Source organism: Lates calcarifer, linkage group LG13, assembly GCF_001640805.2.
Source record: "Lates calcarifer isolate ASB-BC8 linkage group LG13, TLL_Latcal_v3, whole genome shotgun sequence".
Lineage (NCBI taxonomy): Eukaryota > Metazoa > Chordata > Actinopteri > Centropomidae > Lates > Lates calcarifer.
In genome coordinates, this window is record NC_066845.1 from 11,267,223 (window position 1) to 11,292,480 (window position 25,258).

General features: G+C 41.1%; 2 protein-coding genes across 2 annotated transcripts; both read left to right on the forward strand.

The window, feature by feature from the left end:
- The first annotated feature begins 636 nt into the window (after nucleotides 1-636).
- On the forward strand, nucleotides 637-8,404 carry erap2 (endoplasmic reticulum aminopeptidase 2). The gene is made up of 21 exons (XM_018668897.2): nucleotides 637-747; nucleotides 1,487-1,807; nucleotides 1,917-2,103; nucleotides 2,237-2,406; nucleotides 2,515-2,653; nucleotides 2,913-3,047; nucleotides 3,146-3,266; nucleotides 3,346-3,500; nucleotides 3,638-3,751; nucleotides 3,837-3,968; nucleotides 4,251-4,382; nucleotides 5,282-5,350; nucleotides 5,460-5,635; nucleotides 5,748-5,827; nucleotides 5,916-6,099; nucleotides 6,250-6,406; nucleotides 6,507-6,691; nucleotides 6,843-7,004; nucleotides 7,220-7,360; nucleotides 7,508-7,589; nucleotides 7,874-8,404. The coding sequence occupies exons 2-21, from the start codon at nucleotides 1,647-1,649 to the stop codon at nucleotides 8,018-8,020; spliced, it is 2,829 nt and encodes a 942-aa protein (XP_018524413.1). The 5' UTR covers nucleotides 637-747; nucleotides 1,487-1,646; the 3' UTR covers nucleotides 8,021-8,404.
- A 911-nt stretch (nucleotides 8,405-9,315) lies between these two features.
- Nucleotides 9,316-23,755, forward strand: lnpep (leucyl/cystinyl aminopeptidase). The gene is made up of 22 exons (XM_018668894.2): nucleotides 9,316-9,766; nucleotides 12,098-12,192; nucleotides 13,057-13,259; nucleotides 14,035-14,146; nucleotides 14,312-14,569; nucleotides 14,768-14,958; nucleotides 15,069-15,207; nucleotides 15,933-16,067; nucleotides 16,221-16,341; nucleotides 16,470-16,621; nucleotides 16,709-16,822; nucleotides 16,930-17,061; nucleotides 17,225-17,359; nucleotides 18,127-18,287; nucleotides 18,371-18,459; nucleotides 18,563-18,746; nucleotides 18,891-19,047; nucleotides 19,351-19,535; nucleotides 19,739-19,900; nucleotides 20,791-20,931; nucleotides 21,049-21,130; nucleotides 21,287-23,755. The coding sequence occupies exons 1-22, from the start codon at nucleotides 9,739-9,741 to the stop codon at nucleotides 21,416-21,418; spliced, it is 3,108 nt and encodes a 1,035-aa protein (XP_018524410.1). The 5' UTR covers nucleotides 9,316-9,738; the 3' UTR covers nucleotides 21,419-23,755.
- The last annotated feature ends 1,503 nt before the right edge of the window (nucleotides 23,756-25,258 follow it).

Here is a 25,258-nt window from a genome sequence, read left to right on the forward strand (position 1 = left end):
TGTCTCATTGTTGTGACCTTATGCTAACAATGGTACCCCCACTCCCCACCCCCACATGACACACACACACACACACATACTGAAACACACACACACATAGAGGGAAATAGAGAGAGAGAGAGAGAGAGAGCTGTTACACATATGAAGCTCTGTCTGCTCTTTTAGAGAAAGGAGAAAACTGAGGACAGGACATTAATGTGGACACCAGAGAGTCAGTGAGGACTCATTTTGAACAACTGGAGACACACCTGCCTACGGCTGTTAGATCTGAGGTGAGAAACTGATCATATCAACGCACCCAGAACATTAAACAACACTCTTGTAGGGTACACCTGCACGCGCGCACACACACACACACACACACACACATATATATTACAGAGAAAAACTGCTGTGAGGGCAGCTGTTTTTTTCAGCGTGTGATATTCTGTATTTGCTTCAGTGTAGATTTGATATCAACCACCTGACCACCTCAGCAGAGTGTAACAGTTTTTCATAACCACTCTAGTTCTAGCACACTAACATCAGCACCTGTATCCTCTGACATTAGCTGGAAAAGACATTATATCAGAAATTATTCAACAGAAGTAACATCTACTCTCTCTCTCTCTCTCTCTCTTTCACACACACACACACAAACACACACTGGCAGTTTTTTTGTCTCGGCTGTGGGCGGGAGCTTAAAAGAGAAAGTGAAACTCAGCAGCAGGAACATAAGGGAGGGATGATGAGGCTAAAATGACCGAGGTAAAACTTTCTGACATTTCTGTAAAATATGACCTTTGATGCAATCACAAGACAAGCATTGTTTTACTAACTGTAACCTCTTAACACTCTTTAACCACAATTAGTAACATTTCTGAACTCATTGTTTGTTGTAACTGAACAGGCTTATCTTTTCAATATGGTACAACACAGCTACTGCATGTGCAACCTGATTTGAACTGCAGTCATGCTCCTGCAGCTGTTGTCACCTCACAGTTATAGCTGTGTCCTCTCCTCGTATTAGTTTGCATGGAAAATCATGTGGTGTGTTTGTCACATGTTTGAGTCTCCTTCATTATGAGATGTGTTGTGGCCTAATACTCTTAGCAAAGCTCAGAGTCAATTGAGCACATTGTCCAAAATGGTCCACTTCCTGTATGTATGAAAGCATTTCTTCCTGAAGCTTGAATCCAGTGAAACACAGAACAGCCTGCTATGCTGTATGGGCAAAGGCCAGTGAGAGAGACTGACTTTAGGGAAGTGAGTAAATAGTTATTTCATCTGCTGCAGCGAAGTAGAGGTAAGGAGTAACTGTCATAATCTGTTAATTTTCTATTAGTCTTACAATGAAGATTGTGACCTTTTTAATCATAAGAAAAACCTGGCTGCAGGAAGCAAAGCCTCATCAGACCTCTACTTGATCAAGGAAAGAATAATCACGTCTGATACTGTGTCTTTTAAGAGATTGATGTATCCTTAATCCTCCACTAATGTCTTTCAGGTGTGAGAGGAGGTCCTGAGAACTTGCCTGACTTGCCAACACTCACATCAGGTGGTCCTTAGTTGTTCCCTGTGTTTGGGATGTGACAGAGTGATTTCAATACTAGCTGTCAGACTGTTTGGCCTTTTTTAAAATCGCGCTGAAGGACATTTCCTCTACAATGGCCTTTGTGCGGCTTTTAGCCCTGTTCCTGTTTCACATGTCTCTGGTTGGGTGTCAGCACACCCAGACTTCACAACAGGCGTCAAGCTCCCCAGGAGAGCAAACTCCTTTGGGCACTGATAGCCTGTCCTTCCCTTGGAGCCGTCTTCGCTTACCAAGGTACCCATAATGCTACTTTTGTTTTTATAGGGACTTGACATGAAAAATTGGTGGACCTCTGTTTTTGAGTCACTGATTAAAAAAAACAACACGTATTTCCTTATTTTAGGTACATCGTTCCTCTTCACTACCGCCTCCTCCTGCACCCCAACATGACAAATCTCAGTTTCACTGGCTCAGTGCAGATCCAGATTGATGTTCAGAACAATACTAACTGGGTTGTGCTGCACAGTAAGGGTCTACAGATCTCCAAGGCCACCATACTGAACGAGAACTTTGCTCATCTGTCTGACCAGGTAGTTGTAAATGCGGAGCTACAAGTTATTTGTCCTTGATACTTAAACTGAACTCAACTTCTCTCCATTTTTTACTCACTTAGCATTTAATGACTAGAAATACAATGAAAAATGTATGGTTTTCTCTTCATAGGTTCTTCCAGTTCTCCATAACCCTTCGCATGAGCAGATTGGCATTTTCTCTCCCAGGGTGCTCAGCAGTGGGCAAAAGTACTTCCTGTATATGGAGTTTGGTGCAGAGCTAGCAGACGGCTTCTATGGCTTCTATAAGAGCACCTACAGAACCAGCACAGGAGAGACCAGGTAAGACTTGATACATTCTTTCACAGTAAGTTAGATAAAATATCCTACACATACAGGTGTGTTACAATTACAATACCGTACAAAAAGTATCTGCTGATGTCTCCACAGAACCTTAGCTTCAACTCATTTTGAACCCACGAGTGCTCGGATGGCCTTCCCTTGTTTTGATGAACCAGTCTTCAAAGCCAACTTCTCTGTACGGATCAGGAGGAGCGCAGAGTACATTTCTCTCTCCAACATGCCTATAGTGAGTGTTGTGTATGTGTTATTTCCTGCATGAAGTATAAAGTGCTAAAGTGGAAGGTAACTGGACTTCTTTTTTCTTGAAGACGTTTTGCCTCTCTTTGCCTCTTCTCAGTTCTAAAAACTTAAAGCCTTCAACTTTAGCACTTAAGACTACCATGACCTCGATGACTGAGAACCTACACAGACATTTTTCCTACATGAAGTCATCATACATGTTCAAATGAGAAAGATGGTTACAATTAAATATTTGTGTAATTCAGGTCAAGACAGTCGAAGTAAATGATGGCCTGCTTGAGGACCGGTTTGCTGCGAGCGTAAAGATGAGCACATACCTTGTAGCATTTGTCATCAGTGATTTCAAATCTATCACTGCAACAACATCCTCTGGAGTGCAGGTATGACCTCTAAGACAACGTTTGACTTGCCTTGGTGAAAATATTACTTTCTCAGTCGATATTAATTTGTTTCTTAATGCATTGTTGTGCGTCTATAGGTGTCAATCTATGCTGTCCCTCAGAAGTGGCTTCAGACCCACTATGCCCTGGAGGTGGCTGTCAAAATGCTGGACTTCTATGAGGAGTACTTCAACATCCGCTATCCTCTACCCAAACAAGGTGAACTTTTTTCCCTGTAACTAAACCACAGATCATCTCCTTTCACTTTCATCTGACTTGCGATTCCTCTCGCTCTCAGATCTGATAGCCATCCCAGACTTCCAGTCCGGTGCGATGGAGAACTGGGGTCTGACCACCTACAGAGAGACCAGCCTTCTTTTTGACCCCCTCACATCCTCTGTTTCTGATAAACTCTGGGTTACTATGGTCATTGGCCATGAGCTCGCCCATCAGGTGAGAGTGTGACAGTGTATCTGTGCAATAATCAGATACAGGATTAAGTGTTTGTTTATCTACAGTAGGTCAGATGCTCACAAATCACTTCATATCACCACATAAAAAGTCAGTGCAATTAAAAATCTTACCTGCAGTGGTTCGGTAACTTGGTGACCATGGAGTGGTGGAACGATATCTGGCTGAATGAAGGATTTGCCAGATACATGGAGTACATTTCAGTGGAGGCCACTTACCCTGACCTTAAAGTGGTAAGTGTCCATTGATCAATACTCATTCATATTAAGCCTAGGAGAGAGGATTAATTCTGTATATATTCTGTCCACACTTTTACAGGAGGAATATCTACTGCACACCTGTTTTGCAGCAGTTGGTCATGATTCGTTGAACTCCTCCCGCCCAATATCCAGTCCAGCAGAGAACCCCACTCAGATCAAAGAGATGTTTGACACTGTCTCCTATGACAAAGTATGCTTTCAATACAATACATGTTTTGTATTTTCAGTCACAAAGCAGGCTACATAACCAATAATGGCATATTATTAGGAATATATAATCTGTAGAAGTTTAAGATTGGTAAAATTAGGGATATGTAAAACAAACACAGTCAATTAAAAAGACACATCTTTATATTAATATTGTAACAGATTTTTTTTCACACTACTTTGAAACCAACATAGTGTGGTTTATTTTTGTACAATTCAACATGTTGTATTGATTGAAACTGAACCTTTCTCTCTCCCCCACCAGGGAGCATGTGTCCTGCACATGTTGCGACACTTTCTGACAGACGATGTGTTTCAGAGCGGGATTGTGCGATACCTCCGCAAATACAGCTACAAAAATGCACACAACCAGGACCTGTGGGACAGTCTATCCAATGTATGAACACAAATTACATTGCAACACACTGTGTGGTCCTTTGTCATCTTCTAGTGAGAAAAAAGTGCATTCTGGCAAACTGTATTTGAATTTGTATTTGTCAAAAACACATGAAGCTAAGTTTTTCTTCATGGGGATATAATTACATCAGTGGATCATTGAGAAAGAGAGAGCTGTCTGTTTTGAACCAGAAAGGAAGTAGCGTGAAGCTTGTCAAGATATGTTTTTTCTGTTTTACAAATTATCCTCTTACCTTTTTACAACCTTGGCAGAAGACAGACAGAGAGAGCCAATCCATTTGCAGAAACCATCCTCTTTTATTTTTTTTAGGTTTTAGCCTATTTATTATAAGTCGGGTATATTTTATGTTTCTGCTAGCCATTTCTTGATTCATGCTGCAGTGTTGTAGTTTTTTGATTTGTGTTGTCACTCCCTCCAGGCAGCTGTTGTTTTCCATTCATTTCATTATGGTGCAAAAATCAATTTGAGATTTGAAAGTTGCTTGCAGTAGATAATTAATCAAAGTGAACATGATGTCTGCTTTCATGGCATTCAAAGTTATGTTATCTGTGACTGGTAAAGCAGCTGTAAGTGCAGATTGATTTACTGTAAAAAGAACACGCAGCCTTGCCAGGCATCGATAACAAAACACTGACAAAAATAAAAACAGACATGGGCTTCACTATGATGGATTACCAATCTCAAACAAGTTTAAAGTCTCTAATTTTCTTACTGTACTGAACCAAATTGGAACCAACACCTGCCATAAAGGCAGACAGATGACATTCAAAATCTAAAACACTATAGTGCACTATGTAATGATTTGTATTAAATGGACTAAAACATTCATTTTAATAGAAATTGATGTTGAAAATGTTCAGTTTTATTTTGTTTTTCAGACATGCTCAGAGGAGGACTTCATCTCAGGAAAACACTGTTACAGCAGCAGCCAGGCCGCCAAAAATGCAGTGAGTAAACATCTGAACATAAACTCTCTGACCTCTCTTGCATCTTATAAATGTTGCACCCTTTACGAGATTACGGCCACATGTGTTGATATCGAGCTGTCTCCTATAGTACCTGTTTGCAGGGGAACATCTGAATCTGACAGCCATGATGAACACTTGGACTCTGCAGAAAGGTATTCCTGTGGTATCTGTGACAAGGAAAGGTCCTCGTCTGCTGCTCAGACAGGAGAGGTTCCTGAAGACGGTGCTGCCCTCTGACCCTGTTTGGCCCACTTTGCAGAAGGGGTGAGCATGAACACGCACATGTACTCACGGCTGCATGACCATCAACAGCAAGACTTTGATTTCAAGTAACACTGAAGTTCCAGTTTTAAAAATACTCCCTGCTTTTGTATAGTTTCCTTTGGCATATCCCTCTGACATACAAGACAGATGTTTCCAGCACCGTTCACAGACACTTGATGACAACACAGACAGGTAAGAGGGAGGAGAGACTATGCTAAATACAGTTCATACATATCTTTTTTTCTTTGCCCCTTACATTTGTTATATATGTACCCTTTAGACAGCATACACGTCGGAGAGGACGTCAGCTGGGTGAAGGTAAACAGTGACATGACTGGCTACTATGTGGTTCACTACGAGGACGGTGGTTGGGACGAGATGACCAAACTGCTGAGGGAAAACCACACTGCTCTGAGCTACAAAGACAGGACTCACTTGATACACAACGCTTTTCAGTTGGTCACGTAAGCATAAAAGTGTGAATGGGTTTGTGAGTCTGTGAGACAACGAGACAATTTTCTTTTTGTATCTCTGTTGTTACGCATAAACAAAATAGCTTTGATTATCCCACCTGAAATAGCTCCCAGCTTTTCAAATATTGTATTTCTCTACAGGGCAGGTCATCTGCCAGTCAATAAAGCTCTAGATCTGATTGGTTATCTGCGATTGGAGAAACACACAGTGCCTCTCCTCCAAGGACTGGGCTATCTGGAGTACTTCTACCGGATGATTGAGAAGAGGAACGAGCCTGAACTATCGCAAAACCTTGGGGTAAGACAACAAAAGTACACAGACTGTATGATAATTATGTCATTGTCAGAATCAGCTTGAGTTCATGCAAGATGCTGTTTCTCTGTGTGCTTTTCTGCAGATGTATATCCTACGATTTTTCCGTGCCGTCATAGACCAGCAGACGTGGAGCGACAACGGCACAGTGTCAGAGCGACGGCTGAGGTCAGAGGTCCTCTCTCTGGCTTGTCACCTGGATGACCCTCCCTGTCTGGAGCGGGCACGTCAGAGCTTCAAAGACTGGCTTCAATCCAATGGAACACTCAAGTCTGTCTAAATTACATTTTAATTACATTGTCAGTCAGCAACCACTGATATAATTCACATAAATAACAGCATTTCTCTGTACATTGGACCATATAATTTGATATTTCATCATGTCCCGCAATATGTATGTCTCTGCTTGTGTTTACTCTAGCTTACCCACTGACGTGGCAGAGACAGTGTTTTCAGTTGGAGCTCAGGATGACCATGGCTGGGCCTCACTCTTACACACATACAACATCTCCCTCTCTGCAGCACAGAAACAAAAAATCCTATTTGCCTTGACTTGCAGCAGAAACACCAGCAAACTGGAAAGGTGCTATATCTTCTTCCTGCTATATTTTTCCACATGGTTAACATTGCCACCTTGTGGCACACATTGGGTATGGTATCACAATGCTGCTGCCAACACATATTCTAGTTTACATTCAGGCAGGTATTACTAAATAACTTCAAGTAAAGTCTGTTGAAATGACAGATAATGTGTCCTGAATGCAGTCAGCAGCGTGTGTGTGCATATTTGTGTTGCAGACTGCTGGAGCTGGGCCTGGAGGGGAAGGTGATTCGATCACAGGACCTGTCTAGTCTCATCCTGATGGTGGCCAGGAATCCACAGGGACATCACCTTGCTTGGAACTTTGTCAAGAAGAACTGGGACACACTGGTTGAAAAGTGAGTATAACATAATGGGGACACGGTGAAAGAAACTGTAGTATCATCATCATATCAACATGGTGAGGACCTGGTTAGACCACAAGTAAACAAGTAAAACAATGGGTAGTTTGTGACTGTTCTCTCTGTCGTCTTTCTGACCCGCAGGTTCCAGTTGGGCTCATTTTGTATTAGAAACATCATCATTGGCACCACAGGCCAGTTTTCATCTCCAGAGGAACTCGCTGAAGTAAATACACTCTTAAACCTTGATCTAAGTATTATCAGTATGGGACAGTATGTTCTTAGTTTTTAGACACAAAAGGGCTAATTATAATTGTAAAATATTTTGCTACTTACCTGATAAGATATAGCTATAAAACCTTAGGCTTTAACAAATATGTATGATCCATGTTGCCAACACAATGTTGTGACATGAACTGTAAGAGGAAATGTGAATTTATATTTTTCTTCTGTCACTTTTCAGTTGTGTACTTGCCTCTGTGTAAATGTATGTGTGTTTGACCCCCCCAGGTGCAGTCGTTCTTTGAGTCCATCAAAGAACAGGCATCTCAGCTGAGAGCTACTCAGGTTGCCCTAGACAACCTGCAGAAAAATGTTCGCTGGGTTCAGAGGAACCTAGAGACTCTGAGAAACTGGCTGAACGAGCAAATGAAGTGAAAGACAGCAGTAAGATGGATTGTGGTTGACACAAACCACAGAGGGGATACTTGAAGGTGTTTTTGATTATTTTGTGTGTTTTTATTTGGAAATTGTTGACATTATTGGAGAGGTGACAGTTTTGTACATAAAAAGATGATTTGTAAATCAGGGAACTAATTTGTTAAAATAAAAGTGTAATTAGTAGAACTGGCAGCTGAGCAGTGGTAGTGTGTGTAATGGAGCCACGTGTGTACCATGAATTTTGTGTTGTCTTTGTGTGTGTGAGTGTGTGAGAGAGAGGGAGAGAGAGAGAGATCCATTCCAAACACACAAATACTCTGTAAATGGATTCTTCACCAAATAGACAATAAAAAGGTACATTGTGCCATCTCTGTGTGTTAACTGAAACATATCCTTGTGTTATTGTGTGCATGTTTGTGTGTGCTTGGTATTCATCATATTAACCATTTATTCTAAAGTTATGAAAGGTGTTACAGTTATGATAAGAACTATCACAATTGAGATTAGGCACAGGGCTGTTGCTTGTCATAAAGCTCTACTGGGGTACAGGCCCCCGCCGCAAACCCACCCTCTGTGGTTTCTTGAATCGATATCAGGTGAAATATGTATTTTAATAGAGGCATTAAGCACATGAAATTGTGAAAGTGGAATATTGGCCAGGAATCACGAGAAAAGTGCTGCATATATGTGGTTACTGGTCAGTCATTTGCGCTCAGGGTGTTGTAGTTCATCTGCTGCTCAAGCACAGTGACGTGCACTGACACAGAGTACAGTGTGCGCGTCCGCTAAAGCTTCTATTAGGAGTTAACACGCTTACTACACGTTTGAGTAGAAATACATCTATTCTTTCCCCGTCAGTAGGCCGTAATTATCTGAATTGACGCAATGATAAACTTTAATTGTTGAAAATTAATCGTTGCATTTAAACTGGGGCACGTGCCCTAGCAAAGGAGTCCGGCGACGCCTGCGGTTAGGAATGTAGGTGAAGATTGGCCATTCAGGAAATGAACATGAAACAATGCACTGTCCTCATAAGGATAGTGAAAGTATGTGTATGAGTGGGTGTTTGGAATTTGTTATGTCAAGCTTTTGTTTGTGGGTTGAGACTAGGGTTAAGGTGAGAATCATAAATAGGTGGTTAGGGTGAGGGTTGAGGTTAACCATGTAGGCTTGGCAGTCCTGGATTGAATTTAAAACAATATATTGTCCAAGATGTGCGAGTGGGTATGGGTATTGCTGTGGCCACGCCCCCAGTGGTATCGCCCAATAGGATGCGAGTATTGTGATTTGATGGGAGGTTGTCAACAACTGGTCGGGGAAGAATTTGGTCAGCCAGTTGGTTAGTTTGCCGTGCGTCTCAGAGTAAGATTTGTTTACATATTTATATCATAAGGTTTGACATTTTAGACAGCCCCGCCGTATTCACGTGTTAGTCCAGTAAACAGCTATGGACGATAAAGTTATAGAAACCAGCTAACGTTATCTGAATGAATGTCTTTCCGTCAGTTAAAATTGTTTGAAGTTGGCTCGTTCCAAGCTAGCCACTACGCAGCTAACGTTAGTACAGTGAGGTCGGGCTGCTATTTATTGTGAGCGTATGATAGCCTGCAGTGGGGTTGTGGTCAGCCATAAACACATCACCTCTGTCGAGCTGCTGTAAACGTGTAGAGGTCCCCCTTGTTTTGGACGAGAGGAGCTCTCTGAGATACTCCGCCATGGATCCATTTGACAGCAACAGCACAGGTAAGGAGGGAAGATGGTAGGTACTGTAACAGCAAGCTAACAGCAGCAGGCCAGCTAACAACTAACGGGACGTTAGCTTCAAGCTCTCTGTGAGTGACATTCACCCGAGGACACATGTTTAGAGGAATGGGTTTGACTTTTGACAAACATAATGAAAACTCTATTCGTGTTTTCTGAGTAACTGGTTTTTCTTTTTCAGTTGAGGGATTCTTAGAAGCTAACTTAATCGCAGTGTCAAATCTGTTGACACTACTGCAGGGGCATGATAACATTTTACTGCACACGAATATCAACTTCCCTCAAGGCGCAAAACAGAATTAGCAAATCTTGTATTTTATTTATGTAACGATTTTATTTGAACCGAACAAAGCCAGTAACACACGTCTAACAGTTTAAGCAATGGCTGTCTCGAGACTCTTGGCAGAAACATAGTATGTCACTGTTAAGACTCATGTTGTCTATGGAAACACAGCACCACTGTTTGCCCAGTTTAAGCCATTTGGTTTGATAATAGCTATGTTTTGTCTTTGTGCGGAGAGCTGATAAGTCATGCTGTGCTCAGCTCAGACTACCAGCAGCCAGCTGCTTTATAACCTCTGCTATGGTCCCAGGGCGTCCAGTGCTTTATTAAAACAAACAAAAAGGCCAGTGCACACACTATAACAGCACTCTGGGAAGCTGAGTGTTCTCTGTGGATGTTATATTATTTCAGATTTGTCTCGACCTGGAAGGAGCAATGACCCAATCACAGCAGTTTGACTTCCTGTTTTTTTGTATTTGTTCTCTTTTGTGACTGAGTGATTTTAGTAGAAGACCAAGCTCACATTACACAATCACTTTTTGATCAGATAATGACAAGACACCCTCAGCAGATGCTTCCTTCTCTTAAATTTTTCATGACCATTCAACTCACAGATAACAGTGTCATGGGTCAGTGCTCAGTGTCCACAGTATGTAGTGGTGTGTCTGTTCCTACTAGGTCTGAATCAGTGGGCATACCTGTTAAACTGAGACACATATATTTAATTTTAGTTCTGTGACTCTAGGGTAGACTTGATAATGTTTTCAGCAAACAGGAAGTGCACGTCAGCAGACAACATGTCTTACTGTCGTATTTATATACAAACCTGTAGTTGTTGGTTATTCATGTTCGCCTGGCCTGTTTACTAATTGTAGTCTAGATGATAACAGTTACATCAACTGCCTCTCTCATGTAATCTTGGTTGTATGAAGTAACAATCAACATAATATCACAACAATATCCCACAGCTATTAGAAATAGATATGACAATCATTAAAGTTTGATGTGTTTTTTCTGCATCTTATTTTTATCTGGACATTACACATTACCGACCACTTAGCTCCTTGCCTATTTTTAGACATTCATACCACAGCAGTGTGGTCCAGACAGAGACACAGTGATAGCCCATAGTACAGTCATATCAGAGACACTGTACAGGACAGACAAGGAGCTAACTTCGTCTCTCACGTTTCTGGGCTCCTGTCTTCCTTTTGGAGACTTAAAGCTCACTTTTTTTTGTGGTGCCATTGTGTTTGTGTGAACAGTGTTCCTTCAGTACGTGTTTACTGTCTTTTGTCTTGGTGCTTTCCACTCCATCACCAAGTGAGACTGAAAAAGCATTGTCTTTAGCCTGTACAAGTATGACTGGAACGTGAGGCAAAACAGGAGACATGCATCACGTAGCATTTTATTACTTTTGCTATCATTAAATAAGGAAGTTAAACATGCAACAATGTCTCTTTGTTTCAAGAATTAACCAAAGGGAGAATCTGGCAGCCAGAAAATCACATGGGTTTTGTAAGAGGTAACTCCTCTCATAATGCTGAAGATGCAGGTTAGTTTGTGGAAATGCAGGCTTTAAACTGCATAACAACAGAATATTCATTATATTTGCTGGTTTTGAAGGCATTTTTTGCACTGTGGAAGAAGTAGGGTGATATCTGTCTTAACAGATTTTGTAGCTGCCTCACCAGCCCAATGAACCCTTTCTATGTAAGTCATAGTACCAGGAAATAATGCAGGAGGTTTACTAACAGGAAACTGAAGAAACCCAGTGCTTCATTAAATGTGGCTTCATGTTGCCTACACCTTCAGTGACAATAACAAGCCTTTGTGCTGAGTGGTGGCTTGCTGCCACTTCTGTCTTTGGAAAACTCTGTAACACTAAAAACACAGCACATAGGGCTCATACTGTATGTTTCTTGTCAATGTAAGTAACCATTTGGAAATTGCTCTTTATTTCTCACACCTCTCTCATTTCCCCTTTTGAAAACTCCTCTGTATGATTTGTCTTCCTCTGTGTGTTGTAGAGCGAGCCAACCTGCCGAGGAACATGATTGAGAACAGCATGTTTGAAGAAGAGCCTGATGTTGTTGATTTAGCCAAGGACTCCACTGCATTTCCGGTATATCCATGTCTACTTACGCCATGCATGCTATGCACACCTTCACCTCAAGGATCAGCCTGCCTCAGCAATTTGCATATCTCAGATTACATATTTGCACCACCCTGCACATTTCTCACAGTGCTTACATCTGTTAATCAGATGATGTTAGTGCTATTGGCAGTATAAATAAGGATTAGTTAATTTGAGGAAGGCCGACACGTGTGGGTAGCCAGTGATGCTTATTTGCACACTTTTAGTTCAGCACCTACAGTGTGGTATTTTACTTATCTATATTTTTTTAGATCTCTGAGCTGCAGCTATCTATAATCAACATCGTGTGAGTTACTTCTAGCAAAAAGAAACCTTTCAGCATGATGAAGATGCTGTATTGTCACTATGTTCACAGTATTTATATCCCTCTCTGTAGAGCTGCAGTGACCCATTTTCCCCCACAGAAGCCGTTTAAACTTGATCTTATCTTTACAATGTACTCTCCCCCCGGTGTCAGTTACTGTCAATATCGACATAGTGTATCATAAAGTCACCAAACAAACACTGCTTTAAATTTCAACCCCCGTAGCATCCCTTTTGTCCAAGATCTTTGTTTCAGCATCAACACCAATTCTAATTTAAAAAAAACTAAAACCTTTCTCCTGTCAGAATGACTTGTCATCTGTGACCTGTTGCTGGCCCTTTCTCTGTCCTGGTTATTTTCCATTATACCTCTCTCTGTCCTCACTCTCCTCAGCACCTCTGCATATGAGGTCTTACCCTATGCTAATTAATTTACCTGAGAGCACAGTCCAGTTGTTAACATTATATATGAAACACTGCACACCTTAACTGGAGAATAACAGAATGTACTTTCCATGCTCTCTGCAGACATTTCCTGCTCTTGACCCAGATGAAGTGGTGTATGAGCCTCGTAGCTCACGGTTGCTTGTGCGAGGCCTGGGAGAGAATGATATGGATGAGGATGAGGAGGACTGCGAGTCTTCAGCCCGTCTGCTGGGCATGTCTTTCATGAACCGTAGCTCTGCTCACAGATCCAACTCTTCTCCGTACACCAGACAGGCTCCACCCAGGTGATTCAGCTGAATGTGTTGTAATTGTCCAACCAACTTAACCAAGTTTCTAAAACTTCTCTATGAAATGAAGAACTTTTGTTATTTTTGTTAGTTGTGTTAGACACATTTTGAGATTTTTTAGCTAAGTCTTTTTGGGCCAGTAACTAAAGATGGAAGTGATAAACACATATAAGCAGGTACAGCACTGCCAGTAATCCATGTGCGCTGAATGAAAATCTATTTCTTCTATAACCTCATGTTTTACATTGAGTCATAAAACAACCTGTGATTGTGTTGATGAACAACTAGCACTTAGGTTTGTGGAGAAACATTTCCTGACACTGCTGCTACTTTCAAAGTCCTTGTGGTTACAGTGGCTGAGTAAAGAAGGAAATCCGTGTCAAGAAAGATGGTGATTATTTTAGTATGGAGGCGCAATCTTCATCAGTTACTGATTAGATAAAGTCAGTGAAGCATGGATTTGCTTTAAAGGCCAGTGCACCTCAATGTTGTATGACAAATCCTTTTAATCACACAATCCACTGTAAACATGGATATTAATACTTGTGTGCACTTAATTGACAGATTATCTTGTTGACTGTTTGTATGACAGTTTACTGTCTGAACATGTCCTAGAAAATCTATTCAGGCTTCAGTTTCCACATGATGCAGATGAAACTCTACTTTCACTCCCTCAGTCCTTCACAGCATCACCATCTACTCCTTTATAAACGCCGCTGCTCCCTCATCCTTTTTGTGAAAGTGGTCAAAGTGAAACTTTTCCTGGTTTCAGATCATGTTCACGACCCTCAGCCCGTACCATGGTTGTTTGTGTGTTGTTCCTGGTGATAGTGGCCTCCATGACCATGGTACTGTACTTCTTACCTGGATGCAACTTTACCAGGGTAAGAAAAATATTCACTTGTTCTGGTTAGGTAGGTTTTACAATAACATGATCACTTTTTCTATGCATTAAGCAAATATATCTGTCAGACTTTCTTTTATTTGTCTGTCATGCTCAATCACACATCCATTTCCCTGGATCAACCCAACCCTCCATCCCTCTGCAGGCAGGTTGTCCTAAGACAAACAAGACCACACCCATAGAGACAGTATACCCCATCTCAACAAATGGCAAACTATTTCCATGGGCCCAGTTCCGGCTGCCTCAAAGCATACATCCTCTCAGCTATGACCTCACCCTGACCCCAAACCTCGACGACATGACCTTCACTGGCCGCACCGTTATCAATATGTCTGTGCATCACAACACCAACTGCATTGTCCTGCACGGTGCTAATCTCAACATTACCAAAGCAACCTTCAAGGTGGGATTGGAAGGGGTTTGTGTGCAAATGACAATGTGTAATGACAGAGTTGAGATGATATAGATGTGATTATACCTGACTAGGTGCACAGAATGTATGCAAAGATTTAATTTGTGCCTCAACAAAATACACGTTCCAAACATTTTTCCTTTTGTTATGTTGTCTGCTAATTGATAACTGGTAATTTATCTCTTCCAGCTGGGTGATGGGAAAGCCAGCGATGTGACTGTACTGGAGTACAAACCCAGACAGCAGATAGCCGTTAAAGTCTCTGATGATCTGAAGACAGGCCAGTACTGTGTTTTGACTCTGCATTACTCTGCCAACCTCTCACATACCTACGATGGTTTCTACAACAGCTCATACACAGATAAAGATGGAAAGAAAAGGTATGCTTAGGCTTTGGTGTAAGTACTTCACAATGGCGGAAGGACTTGCTGCAGAATTTATATAAATTGCTGTTTCAGTATAATCATGCTCATCTCCCTCTTTTCACCAGGGTCCTAGCTGCAACTCAGTTTGAACCACTATCAGCCAGGAAGGCCTTCCCTTGCTTTGATGAGCCAGCTTTCAAAGCTACCTTCCAGATTCAAATCATCAGAAAACCAAACTACATGACTCTGTCCAACATGCCCAAGGTACTGCAACATTACTAAAGATCTGTTTATTTTTACAGTATAGTTCCAAGTGTTGAAATGTCCTGCTTTCTAAATGGCTTCATCGAAGTATCTACTTGGTTGACATAATTTTTTCCACTCTAGCATTTACAGAACATTTGGTATAAGGACTGGCAGCATTGACAGTTGAATTTAAAACTAAAAACACTGATATAAAACAGACCCCAATTTTGAATTTAATTTTGTTTCAGTAGTGGCTTAGGGTTAGTAGTGGGTCACATTTTATTTTCCAAGTACAAGTTAAACCGTCAAAGAGTCTTTCTGAACATAACATTTTTGAATCATCATAATGCAGTAAGTAAGAAACAGGGTGTATCAGTGTCTGTGCTCAGTATCATTAGGCATCACAGATAATTAGTGTTTTTGCAGGTTTTTAAACCAATAAACCTAGTAGTTGGAATTCACCATCAGTATCATGTTTATCACCTGGATAGCCACAGTTTACAGTGCAATATTATGTTAAGTGACTCACTCTGTATAGTATGTCACTTCTTCTTTTGAGGGACCTGTGAGTCATTCCTGTGCCCACTGTGGCCTGTAAACTCGTAGTGTGAGCACAGTTGAGCTAACAGGCTGTGTTTTGGTATTTGCTTGCTGCATTCCACAGCAGACAAGATGCCAAATTTGATTTACTTTGGACTGAACAACCAACATTAACTGGTAGTCATTTGCGCTGTGTGTTTCAGGCTAAATCAACAACACTTACCAGTGGCCTCGTGCAAGATGAGTTTGAAAAAACCAGTGTCAAAATGAGCACTTACCTGGTGGCCTTCATTGTTGCTGATTTCACCCCGATCAGCAAAAATGTCTCAAAAACTCTGGTAGGTCTGGTGCAGATAGAAGTCTTCTTCACTTTCAGTTCAGGCTGTACATGAGCCAATATATTTTTTACATTTAGTATTCAGTGAAGTTCTGTAGTTGCTGATAAACTGTCTGGATGTATGCATTACTTACTGTATGTCTGTTTGTTTTAGGTGTCTGTATATTCTGTGCCAGAGAAGAAGGAGCACACTGACTACGCTCTGAGCACAGCTTCCAAACTGCTGGAGTTCTACAATAACTTCTTTGAAATCGACTACCCCCTCAAAAAACTAGGTGAGTACACACACACAGATGCCTGTTTCACCCAGTGTGTATATACATGTTATTTTCTCCCCCTCTCATTGTTCTTTCTTTTCTCCCCTCTCTACACACCCCAATATGCTCCCTGTCTCTCTTATCAGACTTAGTAGCCATCCCAGACTTCCTGGCAGGGGCCATGGAGAACTGGGGACTCATTACTTTCAGAGAGACCAGCCTGCTGGTGGGCAAACAGTCCTCTCCTCTGGAGAAACAAGTAGTTGCCTCTGTCATAGCGCATGAGCTCGCTCATCAGGTAGTTTTGTCTGCCTTTGTGTGTGTAAAGGTGCTGAGACTGTGAAGATGATCCAGGTCGTAATCTGTCTCTGATGTTGTGTTGCAGTGGTTTGGAAACTTGGTAACCATGAGCTGGTGGAATGACCTGTGGCTCAATGAAGGCTTTGCAACTTACATGCAGTACATGTCACTGCAGACAGTGTTTCCCAAGCTGGACATTGTAAGCTCTCACATCTGGCTCATAAATTACTTCTCACATACTCTGAGGCAGATACAGGTGTGTGCTTCATTTTGTGCCTTTACAGTAAGTACTGTGTTTGTTTGCAGGGTAATTTGTTCCTGGCAGTGCGTTTCCGAGCTTTGGACAAAGATGCACTAAACTCCTCTCATGCTGTATCGACAGAGGTTAATACACCAGAGCAGGTGGAAGAGATGTTTGACTCTGTCTCGTATGAAAAGGTACTTTTCTATATATTATATGTAAGTAGAGAGATAGATGCAACTTTCACTCATTCACTGAACTTCCATATCCAGCTGAGAAGTTTCTCTTCTGAACCTCACACTCAGTTTTAGCAGTGTTTTGGGTCTGATCACAGATGCTTTGTTCTACTCGCTATTCTAGGGTGCATCCATTCTCCTGATGCTGAACGCCTGCCTGCTCGGGGAGCAGCAGTTCAGAAAGGGTATCATTCAGTATCTAGACCAGTTTAATGAATCAAACACAGACACTGATGGCCTCTGGAACAGCCTTACACAGGTAAGTATGTGTATATCAGCCTTTTTGTGTTTGATGCGATTTGCATTGATTATAATACTCACTACACATTGGTAGTTTATGGCTACTTTTTCCCCTTATCTGTTCTTAGCAGTCTGTCAGCCAACCATCTGGCTAAAGTATACTCTCCCCGACATCAGCTGCCTCTGGCTAGTGTTATTGTCATAGTATAATGAGGGATCACAAAGAACTGTCCCAGGGGCTACATTATTAATATAGAAGGCATAAAATGACTTGTAATCATAGTTGATAATGTTATAATGTTATATGGACGTCAGAGAGCTCAGGATACTTTAGATACAGACAGTACATTGGATCATTACTGTCAAAGGGGCTTGCACCCAGTGCCCTCAGTTTAACGGCAGTCTGCCAACTCATTACTTCCCCCTGCTGCTGCTTTTGATTCTTTACTTGCACCTGCCTAGTCTTGCACTGGTTATCTGGAGGTTTGCCACAATGCTACCAGTCCTAAATGTCTGTTAGTATTAAAAAGTTAATTAGATGGCAAAACAAGAAAAGTGGATTTTGCAAACATCAAAGGCTAATAAGAATTCATAGAGTGTTGAGGCTTGGCTTACGTATCAAAGGACATTGTTAGGTAGAATCCATGAGTTGTGTAAACTTTCTGAGGATATCCCTCTTATTTTTTGCCTTTGTCAATATCCTGTGGAGAACTTGTAATTGTTACCACAAACAAATAAAACTGCAAAATTTCAGATTGATTGACAGATTTGTCTTCCTGTCCTCAGGTTGAGGTCTCGACGCAGCACCTGAATGTGTCAGAGATGATGAACTCATGGACATCACAGAAAGGCTTCCCGCTGGTCACTGTAAGCCGCAAGGGAGATCAAGTGACCCTCACACAGGAGCACTTCCTCCTCACATCTGACAACACCACACACACTTCCAGGTGGGTTACATTACCACATACACAGACATGTGCAGATCATACAAACACAACACAACCCTAACTGTATTGTGCACTCTCTTTAGCCTATGGAATATTCCAGTGACTTATGTAAACGACAGCTGTAGTTTGGCCCCCGAGTGCAGACAGGTGTTCACTCTGAAGACCAAGTCAGGTAAAAGTCAAGTATTCATCTTCTACATTAAGTCTCAGAATCTTGGGTGCAATGTCAAATTGTACATTTTTGGCTGTGTTTATGTGTTTGTGTGTGTTTTCAGGCACTCTTAAGCTGCCAGAAAGTGTAAAGTGGCTGAAGTTGAACTACAGAAACACGGGTTTCTATATCGTCCACTATGGAGATGAGGGCTGGGATGCTCTTACAGCAGCTTTGCACAGCAATGTCAGTGTTCTTACACATGAGGACCGTGCCTCACTCATACACAACATCTTTGCTCTATCCAGGTATGAGAGACAATATAACAATCTTATTTCAATTGCTTTCAGTAATTGCTTTCAAGAAACACAAGTGGAAGAGTATTTTCCAGTTCTTGTACCTCACTTTCCTTCTCCGCCTCTCCCTCACTTTCTTTCCCGTGTTGTCAACAGACTGGGACGTGTGTCCTTCCATCAGGTCCTCAGCCTGTTGAACTACATGTCCAATGAAACAGAGACTTCTCCTGTGACTGAGGCCTTGTTACAGCTCAGTAATATCTACAGGCTGCTTGACAAGAGACAAGAGCATGGTCTCGTGTCTCGCATGAAGGTACTGCACACACACACACGTTTGTTTCACTATCTCCGTGGAGACAACTCAGTGACATAATGCATTCCCTAGCCCCTTACTCTAATGTTAACCATCACAGCATAATGTCTGACCCTAACACTTACCAAACTGGTGCAGTTGAGGAAATCACCTCACTGTGCCACAGGAATTCACCAGTGCACTTGTGCACCTCTGTGCTTCGTGCCTTGCACCAACACGAAAATAGAGCCCATAAACTGAGGTTAGTGTTTGAAGTACTAATTTTAATGTTAATAATTTGTGCCTTTTTCTGACACGTAACAGGATTATATTCTGGATCATTTTCGCTCTCTGATGGACAAACAAACATGGGAAGAGGAGGAAAGTGTGTCTAAACAGGAGTTACGCTCAGCCCTGCTGGAGATGGCCTGTAGTCTTAATGAAGAAAACTGCACTCAGAAAGCCAAAGCCCTGTTCAAAGAGCATGTTAAGTCCAATGGGACTATACGGTACGTAAAGCCGAGTCAGAGTCATGGTGACCTCAGGGTGAGCTGTGTATGACTCATCTTTTTAGAAAAACAACCTTTTGCAGGGGCAGAAGGTGGCATAACTAGACTGAATGGGTATTTGGCAGTTGTCAGAAGAAAACTGAAATTCGGAGCCATTGTAAAATAAGTTTGTATATGTGTTCCTCCTGTATGTATACTTGTAGGATACCAGGTGATCTGCAGCGTGTTGTCTTCACTGTGGCTGCTCAGTCAGATGAAGACTGGGATACTTTGCTCCACATGTACGCACATGCCACCTACGATGCAGAGAAGAGAAAAATGTTACAGGGCCTGGCATCAACTCAGAATGCGCGGCGATTAGTATGGTAAGTGTTTGTATGTGTGGGTATGTGCATGTGTCTGGCCAGGATCAAGCAGTGGCATCTTTTCGTCCCTATGAGGATTTGTGTAGCATACGTGGCCTAATGAGTCATTTTCATTTGGACCCAGGAGAGGAGCAGTGTTTTAAATGTTAATGCATGTTCAGTGTCAAATCATTTTATGTCCACTCTGCCGTTCTAACTCCTGCAGCTCTCGCACTTTGGTTTGTACGTACAGCAGATGGAGCTGCTTACTGACATTAAGTTCACAAAACTGTTCATCTATTTTAGGAGCAAAATCCTACCAATCTATCCTGAAAGAAATTTTATAGTAAAGTAAATTTCAAAATCACCTGACTTGAGTACTCCAGACCAGGGAATTTCCACCTAGTCTAGTGTTTGACCCATATATTAAGGTTTCATATACTTTGGTGATTATTGTATCACTACATTGTACATATAAAATGTGTTAATTACCCAACTCGTATTGGATTTTTAGGCTTATCCTAATACAACCCCCTTTATTTTTTAAATATTTTTGTTTTTTAATTGTGTCCGTGACACATACTGGGTGGGACATTTTACAATAGAATTGTCTCTGATGGACAGACTGTGTAGTGGGTACTGTTTTTAAATGACCTTAAACCTAGCTCTGTATTTCTATGTTGTAGTTCACAGATATTTAGTGACAAAAGTTTTTCCTCGTCCTAGCTCTTTAAGTTCTTTTAATTTTTGTTTTCATAATGTGTTTGTTCTGAAACCTGTTTGTATCATAACAAGTATTGAAGGGTTTTACAAATTATTTCTTCACATACTGTATGGAAGTGATGATAATGAAGTGTGTGTATTGTCATTACTGTTCATTCACTGAGGAGCTCTTATTATGCTCTGCCTAGGATTCTAAAGGCAGGTCTGAACGGGGATCTCATCCAAACACAGGAGTTGCCTTTGGTCATCAGCAGGGTGTGTAACGGCTTCACTGGCTACTTGTTTGTCTGGGATTTTATACAAGAGAACTGGGACCAACTCATAGAGAAGTAAGTGGTCCCTGTCGGCTTCGTACATGTTATTGCTGAGAATACATATCAGGATTACGTCACATAAAAATGAAAAGATGAAATTACATCATCATCATTGTTGTGTTTTGGCTGTAGGTTCCCTGTGGGCTCCTTTGCCATCCAGACAATCATCAAATCTGCCACCTCCCAGTTCTCCACACAGGCACACCTTGATCAAGTATGTTTTCAGTGTTTTTTTTCCTTCTGATAGAATACATTAATGCTGCAGTGTACATTTTTGGGGAGACATTAAGTGTTTACAGAATGCCATGTCTGATCTGGTAAACATCTCATTGTGTGGTTTTTTTTTTGTTTTTTTTTTTGTGTTGTTCAGGTACAGGGTTTCTTCTCCGGCCTGAAGGAGCGTGGCTCTCAGATGAGGAGCGTGCAGGAGGCTTTGGAAACCATCAGACTGAATCGCCGCTGGATGGACCAGAACCTGTCTACACTCCGAAAATGGCTCTAATACAGGCACTCCATCCAGGTCTCTGCTCCGCCAACAGGCGAACTGGGACGAGTCGTCAAGACAACAGCAGTGTTTGCACTATTGTAGGACTGTGTCTCCTAACTCCCTTCATCCAGGCCAGAGTACTAAACAAAGCCAGAGGTTGTCCTCGACCTGGGTAGACAAGCGGCGTTTGATTTTCTGAGATCGGTCCTGTGAGTCGTATTTGTTAGCTCAGGGTGGCTCTGATTGTGTGTCTGACAGGGAGTCGTCAGATGCAAACACACACTCCTCACACTTATGCTGTCGACCAAACCTCTCCTCCGCCGCTCTCATGTAAACCTCATGCCTGAACAGACAATCATGCTTCACCCACATTTCTTTCGCTCAGCTTGCTCTCAGGCACTTAACTGTATGAGCTGTATAATGGCCACTTCAAAAAGAGCAAGTATGAAGAATGTCACTGTTACTGTTTCTGTATGTAATGTCAGTCAGTCCTGGACTTTCTCTCACTTGTCAGATTATATGTAGATTCAGCTGTCAGGGATTCCTCAGTGATAAGAAGTTGAAGTTGCAGTACTTGAGAGACGTTTTTATTCTTTAACCTTGTATCGCTGTGTTATGAAAATCTGTGTCAAAACGATAGCTGCCTGTCAATCTGTACTCAATTTATTCATGCAACCTGAAGCATTTACTATATTTGTCATGGTTTGACTAGAAGATTGGTTGATTGATTGATTGATAGCTTAAAATACCAAACTTGTGTCAGCATCACTTGAATGTACTGAAAAACCTTCCCACTGTGTACAGTAGATGGCGTACTGCACAGCAGCGCAGGTTTAAATCAACAACCAATGTGTCTTAGGTGAGAGCAGGCATTGCACACTGGAGCCAAATGTTCTTTTCCCTCGTCCTTTCTCTTTCTTTCTCTAACAGTCATAAGCCCAGTTCAGCTCTGATCAAGTTTTATTTTGATTGCTTTTTCTTGCCTGCGTTGCAGTCACTGTACAGACTCGTTCTCTAACTCTGTGTGCTTATAAACTTGTAATTATAATGTAAATATGCTTGACCCAATAACCCTTTTCCCTGCGATTTTGGATGTACTGTTTTAAACATCTAGACTTTTAACATTTTAAGATTTGCTTTCTGTTGTGTATATATAATGTAAAGGGGAAATGTATACATAGAACTGATCAAGAGTCTTGGTCACATACTTTTTACTGTATTTCCTGATTTAGACCACACAAAGGGGTCCTTAGCTGATGAATGTTTTTAAGGGCTAATGTGCATACTGAAGATACGAAGTGTATGGAAAAACATCTATATTGGGCATGTTTAATGTGTCTAGTAAGCTGCTCATCAGCCAAATAAAAATACAGAAGGGTTATAGTTGCTCCGATGTTAACCAGCTGTGTTGCTCCTGAGAGTGAAGAGTAGCCGAGCTATTTATTGAGAGAGTGTCTTTACATGTTTCCCAAACTATTGCTCCAACATGTTATTTAAATGCAGTTGTGCACTCATCAAGAGCTTTATTTAAAGTGATAATTGTTCACTTCGTCACTGTCATTACATTTTGTGTTTCTTTAGACATCCTGGTTATCCTCATTAGACTTGTGTCTCTTGTTTTTGGTTTTCACAATGTTCAAAGCCTCTTTGTGTCATTTATGTAAAAATTATGGCTGGCAGGAATTTTCAAGGTCATGAAGAATACAATCACCGGTGTGGGATCATGTGCTTATCTCTGTTCCTATTGGTTAGTTGGGGTGGCTGTGCAGCATCAGGGTGTAGTAGTGGAACTTCAGCAGAGGTTTGGTTTAGATGAAGCTGAAAAAGAAAAGTACTGGAGGAGGCACCTGGCCGACTACACCCTCCCCAAGTTAACAGTATGAAGGATCAAAACACAGAGAGTTGAAGAAGTACTAATGATTAAATCAGACAGTTTAGATTTGTCTACATTTTGTCAACAGTAGTGCCATTGACTTACTCCATCCAGTCCATCATAGTTTCACAGACTGTGTGACACTGCTGTGGAAAAGTGTTGCTTCCTAGAATAAGTACAACAGGATGGCATACTGATGTATCAAAATATTTTTGAGTAGAAAATAACTGTTCCATGTGAAGTCTGTTGTATTACTTTTTCAGCGACAGGCATTTTTGATGTCATTCTTACAGATCAGGTACGGGGGTTGGTCAAAGTTGTTGAATCAGTGATGAGAGGATTGTAGTAGTGTACCACATGTGCAGTAAAGCTGATCAGATTGTCTTTGTTCTTGCACTGGGATAAAATGCTGCAGACGCTTTCTAAAACTGTGTTGCTCTTCATGTGAACAAAATATAAATAAAGTTGTTTTCTGAAAATGTTGGATTTTCTTTTTTATGGCTCTACCAGGTCTTCCCATGTTGTTTACCTAAATTCAAAATAGACATGTCAGTTTTTCTCTCACTGATAACTGTCTTTAAAACTAACACTTTAAATGGCGACTGACCAAATTCCTTTCAGTGACACTAATTCTGAAATAGTTGATTTGTTTGCTTTGGGGTTACTAAAGCAGTCAGACTCACTTATGAGAAAAAGAAAATAAATGCTAAAAGTGTCTGCTAATAAAATGAAATAACATTAACCTTTTATGGAGGAACAACAGTCAGTGTAGCCATGCAGCTGAGTGCAGGAGGAAGCCTTGATTTTATGAAGTATATAAAAAGCTCTTAATGACATAACACTAAAGATGATGCAACATGCTGTGTGAGAGGAACTAGATATTACTATGCTCAGAACAATAAAATTTGCCAAATGCAGGGAGATTATTTAGATCAGCTTGCTTAAGAGAGCCTGCTGGACCACAAAAGTGGGCCACAGGCTTACCACTGAGCCAACCCAAGTATCATCAAAATGAAAACCTTATATGAAAGGCCCAAACACAACTAAATATCTAAACCAAAATTTTGAAGAACGAATTGATTCTGAGTCTCCCTCATTCAATGCCACCTACATTTGTCACATCTAATGATACAAATAAAGTGTTTTGTCTAGAATGTTGCTTTCTCAAAATTTCATGCCGCAAAACAACAAGATCACATCACTGAGAAGATTCTGTCTAAACACAGTGTAGATGGTTGACATGCAGTGACAGTATAGTGAAACATATGTTTCACAATGTACCACTAGAGGTCTTTCTAGCTCTTCTGAAAACGTGTATATTGGCTCTCATTCATGTTCTTTAAATTTGAGGTATTGTATGGATGTAGAAGACTTTGAGTAATTCACTTATACACTGGAGAATAATATTTAAAAACGACCTGAAACCACTGTCTTTATGTCAAGTCTGTAAAAGAAAATAAAGCCTTTCATCTAGCTATTAAAGGGATTTTTCTTGTTTAACAACTGCAGGTTTTTATGCATTTTGATCCAATCCACTGTGGCAAACTGTTCCCTCTATGTGTGTATATTGTGTGTGTGTTTTAGAAAGTCTGTTTTGTGCCTTGAAGACTTGTTTTGGCCGAGAGCCCAACAGCTGGAAGACATCATACAGGCAGTATTTTCACCCTCATACTTTCTTTTCTTGGCCAAACAACCCAAGTGTATAAGGGCTTTGTATTGACCAGACACAGACAGACCGGTGGCAGTAAAGGTGTAGTCCCATCTTTCAACAGTGTCAGTTACTTTGTCTTTAATAATGGCCATGAAGTGAATGTTTTGTGGTCGTTTGTCACTGATATTCATTTCATTTTGTTAGGATTTATATCACATTGTTGCCAAAGTACAGAGTTGAAGCAACTGGTGGGAGATAGCCATGACTTTCACTCATGAACCTCTGTGAGATTTATCATATATAGTTTCATATTTAACATGTTATTTAGCAT

Bases quoted from the DNA above. Each gene is read 5' to 3' on its own strand.
- erap2 (XM_018668897.2), top strand. From the start codon at position 1,647: ATGGCCTTTGTGCGGCTTTTAGCCCTGTTCCTGTTTCACATGTCTCTG. The intron at 3,267-3,345 runs GTGAACTTTTTT...TCTCGCTCTCAG, and splicing joins CTATCCTCTACCCAAACAAG to ATCTGATAGCCATCCCAGAC. The intron at 3,501-3,637 runs GTGAGAGTGTGA...TCTTACCTGCAG, and splicing joins GCCATGAGCTCGCCCATCAG to TGGTTCGGTAACTTGGTGAC.
- lnpep (XM_018668894.2), top strand. From the start codon at position 9,739: ATGGATCCATTTGACAGCAACAGCACAG. The intron at 18,288-18,370 runs GTGGGTTACATT...CACTCTCTTTAG, and splicing joins AACACCACACACACTTCCAG to CCTATGGAATATTCCAGTGA. The intron at 19,536-19,738 runs GTACGTAAAGCC...GTATACTTGTAG, and splicing joins AAGTCCAATGGGACTATACG to GATACCAGGTGATCTGCAGC.